At 47.1% G+C, this 9,728-nt stretch overlaps 1 protein-coding gene across 3 annotated transcripts in view; it reads left to right on the plus strand.

The window, feature by feature from the left end:
* Positions 1-9,512, plus strand: part of SLCO4A1 (solute carrier organic anion transporter family member 4A1) — a 28,918-nt gene extending 19,406 nt beyond the window's left edge. For all 3 annotated transcript variants that reach the window (XM_087749801.1, XM_087749804.1, XM_087749803.1), the window contains 7 exons: positions 2,652-2,806; positions 3,483-3,678; positions 4,275-4,440; positions 5,055-5,227; positions 5,609-5,673; positions 6,221-6,369; positions 7,168-9,512. In XM_087749801.1, coding sequence (XP_087605927.1) covers positions 2,652-2,806; positions 3,483-3,678; positions 4,275-4,440; positions 5,055-5,227; positions 5,609-5,673; positions 6,221-6,369; positions 7,168-7,317 — 1,054 coding nt within the window. In that variant the 3' untranslated portion in view covers positions 7,318-9,512. The remainder of the gene's footprint in view (positions 1-2,651; positions 2,807-3,482; positions 3,679-4,274; positions 4,441-5,054; positions 5,228-5,608; positions 5,674-6,220; positions 6,370-7,167) is intronic.
* Positions 9,513-9,728: the final 216 nt, after the last annotated feature.

The raw sequence follows: 9,728 nt of genomic DNA on the forward strand, positions 1-9,728 counted from the left end.
CTGTGCCAGGAGAGGAGGCTTTGTCCTAGCGAGCTACGGGACAGAGTTTGTGAGGATCACTCATGGGTCTGTCCAAGCCCTGATGTTCAACATGAGAAGCTACGGTCAATATTTCACTCATCCCTCTTGGATTAGGTGGCAGGGTAGGGCTTCGGTTTGTTTCATGGCTTTACTATGCCTTCCATGTGTTGTAAAGGGAGGTTGGTTTACATTCCAGCGGGACATACCTACTGCCCTCCCTTCCCTTGGTGGTGGTGACAGTAGGTGTCATTTTGTGTGGAAAAGTCCCTGTTCACATGCTCTAAGATTGCATAAATATCCATCTGTCGTTAATGACTCATTAGCTTGTGGCTGTACTCTGTTCCAGTCTGGGGTGTCCTGGGCATGAGAGTGTTTCTCGGAAGAGCAGGCTCTGATTGTACAGGTCCCAACCTACGCAGCAGGACCATTACATGAGGAAAGAGTACCTATATGTGCCCGTATCAGTAAAGACTTGCAGAATCAGGCTTTTATAGATGGTGGGATTCTTCTCTTGGCAGTGCGGAGCCTCCTGAAATCCCTTTGGCTGCAAGAACTGAGGACAGTCAAGACTATTCAGATGTTAGGTGGTTTCTGGGTGTGTTTAAGGTCCTACTGATAGCAATGAAAAAGTCTGTGTTGACTTTGGTAAGGTTTTATGTGGCATAACTCCTCACAACTATATCTTCTGTCTACAAACAGATTAAATTACGTGAGTAAATCCTTACTGTTAGTGCTGAAAGGAGTTCCTCAGCATTTTCCTACCTTCAAGTCTAACTTGTAACTTTTGGCCAACAGGCACGAAGTCACGCTAGTGCCAGGGGACAGCTCCCCTCTTTTCTCTTGAACTGTAAAAAGGTGAAGGCACTGTACATTTTCTACATCAGCCACAAGGTCCACAAGTGTTTTCTTGCTAAGAGATTAGGCTTTGTGCTTCCAAATAAAGCACAGTCAAAAAGATCATTCCTGGAAAATAGTTTAGTAAATTAAACTAATTGCAACAGCTAGACAATGGTTAGTATAAATCCCCCTGTAATCGAGGTGTAAGAATGTGTGGTATTTCTGTCTTTCAGCTTCTTTGTTCTTTTGGTATAATGAAATTCTCTGCTCTATGTGGGTAAAGTTGCATAAATCTGATGCTGAGCCTCAGCACGTCTCTCACTTGGTTGTACTACAGTAGGTTTTCTCTCATTTCACATTTCCTCCAAAGCAGTATGTGGTAAGTGACTGTGCCTTTCAATTCAGCGAGCATCCCACGGCATCCCTGTCGCTGCCATCGCTGCGGGGTGACGGGTTAGTGCCTGTCTCACAAATGGGATGATCTGTGGTACTGGTGTGGGCTAGGCTTGGGGAAAGCCATGCGGCAGAATTTCAAGCTCGTTATAACCACCCCCCCCTCCCCCCCCCCCCGCCCCGTAAAGCAGTGTCAGCCCTCTTAGTGCAATATCCGCGACAGTGAGAGATAATTCAGACCATTCCATGTGCCCGAGGGTGTTTCTGTGTCTCGGAGATGGAATCGTTGTTGGATCATCTTTCTGCATATAAATGACAATTGGCAGTTTTTCAGGCATATCTATGGCTCTCTACTAAATCCCAGTGGGTCAAAAATAAAATGTGTTTGCTCAACTTATACATTAAGATTAAAGTAAAACTGCACTTAGATGGTGGGAGAAAGATTGCTTTCTGTTTTCCAGTGGGATATAAGGTGTCTTGGAGGCGTTTCCTCCATATAGAAAGGCTTGCTTGGTATTTCCCCTGAGCTGCAAAACATCCATGGTTATCGGAGATCGTTATTCTCATGAGGACATGGGTGCACGTGAGTAGCATGTGCATATGTGACGATGTAACACAACTTTGTTCCCTGCTCTTGGTTGAGTCGGGAGTCCCAAGATAACTGCCATCAGGGACTAATAAAACCTTGAAATGATTGAGATTTGGTGAGGAGTAGTGTTCTTTTACTAATGCCCCATTTAGGAATGGAAAATACTCAGCCTGACCCTAAATGTTGGAAAATTACTGCTGGTATCCAGTCCCCATTTTGAACATGCACATGAGATAGACCCATCTGGTGCCCTTGTGAGATCCACAGAGAAGAGTCCCAGATTATTCCCTCCTGTTTTAGGTGTTTGGTTGACGTTCCTCAGATTTCCTCGGAGGCTGACTGTAGCTAATGGGGCTATAAAAGATGGCCAGGGTAAGCACATCTGTCAGGCACCTGAAGATAGTCAGGACAACACCCAGTAGGGACAAGAGCCAGAGCAGGTTGGCACATGAGAGACATTATATATAAAGGCAGAGTTTGAGGGCAAACTTGTTGATCCCCACCTGCAATGGAGACTGTCTCTGCAAAGCATCAGCGTCTGCTCTGTGCAGGTACGTAGGGGGAGGTGAGGGTATCCTCAGCATCCTTCCTTGGCTCGTAGAACTCGATAAGCATAAGTGAAGAAGCCCACTGCTCTTTCAAACTCCAGTTAGCTCCGTTTTGGTTTTTTTTTTTTTTCCTTTGGAATTGATGCAGCATGATGGGATGCTGCCTTGTCTTACATGTGGTCCTTCTGAGTTGAAGACAGGGGACAGACCTGAAATCAAAATGTGCCGCAGTGTTTCAGTTCCAGTATGTTTGTCCTTCCCAGATCAGTACTGCTGCTTCTGAAGAACCCCACCTTCATCTTCCTCTGCTTAGCAGGAGCGACTGAAGCCACCCTCATTGCTGGGATGTCCACATTTGGACCGAAGTTCCTGGAGTCTCAGTTTAGTTTAAGTGCCTCTGAAGCTGCTACCTTTTTTGGTAAGGAAACCAGGTTTTTGCAGTGTTTTCCCATTTTGCCTACAAATACAAGAGCACTGTAGCTCATTAGAATGGAGACAAAGAGGCTTCGCAGTTCATTTACAGAGTGGTTATCGTCTTCAGCTATTAGATAGCATCATCCCTGTCAGCACATCTGTACCAAGTGTGTTTTCAGAGCTGTATCTACTGACATCAGGCAGAAATTTGTCACTGCTGTAGCCATTTGTTACCCTCTAGAGGAAGGCAAAATAATTGTAGTCTGTTCCTTCTAGTGCATTACCAGGAAGCATTAACTGTGTCGTCTAATGAGGGATGTCTCAACTGGGGGCCATATTTTGTCAGCATCCTGAAACTGGGAAGATCCTCACTTAGCTGCCGTATCGTAGACCGAGGAGGTGGTGTCCAACAAGCATCAATACTCGCGATGTGCTCCTCAAAAAGTCTATATTAAGATCTGTGGATAGGAAAAGCTGCCTTACCAGGCTCATGCCACGTTACCTGGGCTGTTACAGAGGACCCCCTAGTGTAGCAAAGTCCACTGAACTCCCACCAAGAAGCCACGCAGCAACCAAGGGGTTATTCTCATGCAGACACACTGCAGTTAATGTATTCAGACATGAAAACTCCTTGCTGACATTTCTAAACTTGCTTGTGGGTTTTTTTCCCTTTTTTGCAGGTTATCTGGTCGTGCCAGCTGGAGGGGGAGGCACATTCCTGGGAGGATTCCTTGTGAATAAATTTAAACTCCGCTGTTCAGGAATCATCAAATTGTGTTTACTTTGCACAGTGTCGAGTCTGCTGGCTATATTCATTTTTTTTATTCACTGCCCTAACATGCCGATGGCAGGAGTAACTCAGATGTACGAGGGAAGGTAATAACGATCATCCTATCTGTCTTGTGCTGCGTGGCCCTGGTCAGAATAGAAAGATAACTCCAAATACACGGTGCTGGTGGTAGTCATGTGTGAATGTGCTGGTGATGGATGATGATGCCCAGTCAGTCTTACAGGAAGATACTGAGGGTGAGACCCAGAATATAGATATCCTAATTTTTGCATCTAGTTGGAATTTATGGAAGAGGCTCCCTCTTTAGTGAGGGAGGAGAGATCAGCAGTGCCAGAGTGTGAGATGCTCCGCTCTTCAGTTGCCTTCACAGGGTCCCTCATCTCTATCCAGTGGGATAAACTGGACTAGAAGTGGGAAACTCCTCTCCAAATGGAGGTGTCTCCCTATGAACTGGTCACTTAAACTCCCTTGGTAGCTGCGGGAAAGAGACAGCTCCAGGCCGCGATTCCTGTTCATGGTTAAAATGGCACGAGATGAAACCCTTCCCAAGCCTGGCTTTATGCTACTTGGGGATCCACCTCATCTCCTACCGTTCCCCCTTCTCCTTCTCTTGCTCCACCCATTTCCTCCTGGAAAATGCTGTTCAGTGTCTCCCTACTGACTGCTCCTGTGTTTCCCTTAGTGCTTTACCTGGTGGCCACCTAAACCTGACAGCAGCCTGCAACACCCAGTGTGGCTGTCTACAGGAGACCTACAGCCCTGTCTGCGGGAGCGATGACATTATGTATTACTCTCCGTGCTATGCTGGGTGCAAAAAAGTGTCCAAAAACCTCAAGAAAGGCAAGAAGGTACGTCTGAAAGCACTGTGTATTAACAAGGTGGTGGCACATCTTTGGAGTGATTTGGCTGGCTCTGCAAAAGTGGCCACAGGTCTGAGCTTTGCAGCAAATCAGTGTAAAAGCCCGGTGTGGGATGGATGCTCTAAGGCACCACCTGGGATGAAGTTAGAAGGTACCCTGAGGTCACCCTGCTTTGCTTCTCTCAATGTGCCCAACCGGTTTTGCCTCACTCTGGGTCGAACTGCGCTGAAATCTGTGGTAAATCAGGCAGGCAGGCAGGGAGCTTGGTACGCACCTCATTCCTGTCCCAATGCTTCTTTTGGGTCTTCAATGAACATGATGCACCTCATCCTTCCAGCATGTTGCTCATAGAGACAGGCGAAGGCTTAAGAAGGGTAATGATGACATTCAGCGTTCAAGGACTGCCTGGCAAAGTTAATTTCTCGTATTTAATAACCTGTTTTGAAACAGAGGTGTGTCGAGAATGCAGCTTAATTTCTGCTTCACTCTGCTCTGGGAGCGAAACCAGCTGGTTTCTGCCCTCCCTGAATTCCTTTCTTTTTAAAGCTTTGACTGTCACCGTGCTCTCCCTGGCAAAGTGCCCACCAGCCTTTCTTTCCCAGGTCTATCATGACTGTAGCTGCGTTGAGAAAACCCTCCTGCCTGGCCCCGGCGATGCAGAGGCAGGGAAATGCACCTCCTCTTGTGCAAAAAGGCCCCTGCTCCTGTTCTTCATGTTTGTGGTGATCCTCTTCACCTTCCTGAGCAGTATTCCTGCCCTGACCGCCACTCTGCGGTAAGCACGGGATCGCCTTGTCCTCTGCCAGTGCTGCAAGAATCCAAGCTCTCCACTTTATCCTGCTGGCTCAAGCCATGGGGAAGGTGTGATGGGAGCCACTTGTTACTGGCAGCCTGGAGACATCAGGACTAATTCCCTTCCCTGTCCAGCTGGGAAAGTAAATTTTAGCATTGCCAGCTCTATCCTCTGGCATCAGGCACCCACGTGTGTGTCCCACAGTTTGCAGCAGTGGTGGGGGAACATTGCACTGGGGTGAACCTCAATCTCCAGAGGGGATGGAGGTCCCAAGCGTGCTGGACCCAAGTGCGTGGCGTTACAGGGCAGGGAGGTGCCGTGCAGCCTGGCAGCATTTTTAAACAAGCCCCTTTTGTTCCCCAGGTGTGTCTCCGACAGCCAAAGGTCATTTGCACTCGGGATCCAGTGGATTTTAGTACGAACGCTAGGTATGGAACAGAGTGAATCTCTGCATCAGTATGGCCTGTTGGCTTTGTGGAGCATGTGCCAAGCTGTTGCCTAAGACTAAAACATGTTGGGTTGGAAAAGAAGGGGGTGGGACACATGCTGTTGAAGGGAGGATGTTTTTTCTTCTTTGCTGTCATTCAGAAAAATCTAATTCCCTTTGCATATGGTTTGCAAACTGAATGAAGGATTCTGTAACATATCGCAGGTGGAGTTGAAGAGCAATGTCTGGGCAACATGTCCTTATTTTAAGAAAAAAGGAGTAGAGGCATTGAAGTTCCTGTGTTTGTCTCTTGGCTCTTGTGCAACATGTGAGTCAGGATGGTAAAAAGACCTGCTGGACTCTCAGATCTTGAAATTCAGTGTATTTTGGGTACCTTGTGGCTCTGGGCACAGCTGTAGATGTTGCAGGATGAGTTTGCTTAATCACAGTAGCAGCAGAGCCCGATGCTTTTCTGCAAGCACCTTGCATCTTGCATGGCTGGTGCGTAGGTGCTGCCCAAACTGAAGGTCCGCTCTCTCTTCCCGCAGGAGGCATCCCTGGTCCCATCGCCTTTGGGTCCATGATCGATAAATCCTGCCTGCTCTGGCAGGACCAGTGTGGTGAGCAAGGTTCTTGCTACGTTTACCAGAACTCAGCCATGAGCCGATACACACTCATCGCTGGACTGGTTTACAAGGTGATGCTGCCTGTTAACTTCACTCTCTGATAAAGCGAGCAGGTCTTTAGGAGACAGCGTTTTGCTCTGGGAGAGAATTTTATAAAATTGGGTTGTCCTGATCTGCCCCCCCAACCCAAATTAGACCTTCGCACAGGAAATGTTCTCAGGGAAGGCAAAAGCTCCGTTTGCTTCTCGCCAAGTAATGGTGCTCCAGGAACCATCGTTCTCTTAAATTCCTATTACTTTTTAGGCTTACAGCTTCTGTTGCACCATATGAAATATCTCCTCTTCTCCTAACAGTTACCGAAGCGATTTTTTGCTAGAAATGGAGTAAAATATATAACTGCAGTGTGTTAGTGAGAGTGAGGGATGGCATTGTGGGCAGGCTGTAAATAACTATTCCCTGATCACTGCTAGAAAATAAGAGAGCTTAGCTGTGTGTTTGTTATTTATTAGCTGAAAACCATAATTTTAACTGCTCCCAAACAAGCCCTTGCCCTAGCTACTGGTGGTTAGCACTTGCTGTGATAAAGAGACTTTCAAAAGCAAATGGCTCAGGTGGTGTTGGTCCACACAGCACCATGCTCCAGGTGTCCGTGTGGGGCTGAACAGCTTTCCAAATTCTCACTGTCCCATTGCTATGGGGCTGGCTAAATTCAAATTTTTACCCCCTCTGGCTTTCTGCGCTGGTCTGCTGCCCAGGCCTTCAGCATCATCTCCTCCCCAAAGGTTGGTCAGCAAATCTCATCCCAAATGAGGGCTAGGCACTTGGTTTTGGGGGGAGCAGAGAGTAACGGGATGTCTTCATGGCTGCAGGTGCTTGGGACAACCTTCTTCATAGTCGCCTGTTTACTCTACAAACCCCCGCCACCAGAGACAGCTCCGGGCAGCTCGGATGCATCCAAAAATGGCAACTGTGACCTCCAGGAACACAAACCTTCGCTGCCAGCTGAAGAGGATATATAGCGTTGTACAGTAGAAGTGACTTTCTCAGTCTAAAAAATACAACGAGAAGATGTCATGCAGTCTCTCTAGGGGTTTTTAAATTGATAGTAATATCACTTTTTTAGTTCAAGAGAAATAATTTAATTAACCACCGGTGTGCTTGCTATTTTCTTAACAGCAGAAGCACATTTAAAATTGTGCGCTGATGCCATATGCAGTTATTTAATTTTATTTAAAGAAAGGGCTACTGTAGCTTTATTCTATGTCTGTGACAAGCAAAGACCACATTCTCCACTTGTGGAAATAAGCACCAGTAACTCCAATGGAGCACGTGGGGTTTAAACCACCAGAGGATCTGCTCCCTAATATCTCAATTGTAACGCCAACTGTAGCAAAACTTCTGTTGAGACTTCCTAGGCCTGAAAAGAGCCCTGCAGTCCTGCAGTCTGCATTGCACAGAGGACGACTGGCCCTTAAACTACTGTATGCAAAGCAGACAGCCCCGACAGTGTCCACCTCCTACCTGTGACACACAGCATCGCTCCTTTTGTTCCGGAGCAGGTTATCTAATTATGCAAATTTATATTACTGTGCAATGGGAGATAGGTTTGAGAGGAGATTTGTCTAGCAAATTCATCAGTACACTACAAGCAGCCTTCCCCGAGAGCTGCCGAGCGCTGTACGTTCACTGCCTCATTTCATTGCAGGGTTTACACCGTGGTGACACTTCAATTTTTTTTTTTTCTTGCCTTGTTTAAAGGTGATGCCCTTTGTAATGTACTGTGCAAAACTTGAACTTACTTCTTGCTGTTTGGTGGGTGCGAGAAGACATGAGATACAGATCTATGCAATGCTTCTCTTCGGTTGCTCTGTAAAGACACTGAGTTTGGGTGGATGAGAAAAGTCAGAATGAATTTAATTTGTGTCTAGACCGCTAGAATAAGGGATAGCTTGCCCTAACGACAGGCTGCCTTGTGGAAAGGGTATGCTGACTTGTAACTGGCCCACTTGCAACTAGAGAGGGCAGTGTTCCCAAAATGACCTTTGAATGTGCACTTGCAATATTGGCCAGGACCTTTCTGAGGGGGAAAAGTGGAATTTGGGCAGGCGTATGTCTGGCTTCCCTCTCAGCCCGGATCAGGAGAGGTTAGTGCTTAGTCTGCCTGTATTTGCACAGCCACACGCTCCAGGTACAGCTCCGGGGTAGGGCTGTGGCCAGCCCCTGGAGTCCTACACTGTGTAAACCGCATTCACAGGGATGGGACCTACATTGCTGAGCTGCAGAACTGGCACTTCTTTTGTGCCAGCTGCTACTTACAATTACTTTGTAGATGTTTTTGTATATTTTGTGTATGCTTTCATAAACGGATAGAGATGGGCATTTTTTCCTTCGTTAGCGAAGGATCGGCGCTCCAAGCGAAGGCGAAGCCATTCCCATTGCAGACAGGGATGGCGGTGCTGGGAGCGTGGTTGATCTTCAGGTCGATGGTGGTCAAGAAAGCAGCTTCTTCCATTCACAGATCCCCTTCCACCAAAGCCAGGTGGTGACCTTCCAGCTTCCAAAGCCCTTGTTTCCCAGCCTCTGTCAAGCACTGGGAAAGACTCGAGCATCTCCAGTAACCGCTGGAAAAACTAGAAGTGCTAAGGGTGAGATGGAGGGTGGCTTTTGGCTACTTGAACATGGGCAGCTGGTGCAGCTTTGATGGGGCACAGCATGCAGGAGAGCCCTGTTTTCCCAGGGAAGCAGGATTAGACCCACTGATGCAGGAGTTAACCCCAACACCACCCAAGCACCGAAGGCTTCTTCACAACCTCCACCTGGGTTTGGAGCCACCTGCAAACAGGAGCCTGTCTCCAGGCCTTGCCCAGCGATTGCCCTTCCCCGTTTGCAGACACTTCAGGTACAAGCAGGGATCTTAGATGGGGAAAATGCATGAATGTATTTTGGGAACATATTTTATGTATGATGTATTTATGAAAGGTATAAGTTTTTTTTAATATATATATATATGGATTTTGCAATGCAGTTCTAGTGTTTATAAAATGAACTTTATCTGACTGTGGTATTTCCTGAGCAAAAGAAAAGCTCATGGCATTCTGGGCATTTATTATGTTGTGGGACTGGTAAGTCATGGATTTAAGTAAGCAGCAGCAAGGTGTTCCTGTTCCATAAACAGATTATGTAGGTGTACAGGTAACTTAACATATTTGAAAGTATGTTTCCCAGTCTCATATGAAGTATTATACTGGTATAAAAGCATAGAAATATAATCAGTATTTCACAGGTACTGGTGTGCATGTTTTTCATCAGTTGTCACCCTTTCCCAGCTGCTGTTCTCGGCAGCGCTGGGCTGGATCCGTGCTGCCTGGGATGCCTGTGCCGCAGAGCCTCCTGCTAATGGAGTCAGGGCCACTCCGTGGGGGTCCAGGCT

This window comes from Nipponia nippon, unplaced genomic scaffold (assembly GCF_047370975.1).
Source record: "Nipponia nippon isolate SJK-2023a ecotype South Korea unplaced genomic scaffold, ASM4737097v1 scaffold_13, whole genome shotgun sequence".
NCBI classification, from domain to species: Eukaryota; Metazoa; Chordata; class Aves; order Pelecaniformes; family Threskiornithidae; genus Nipponia; species Nipponia nippon.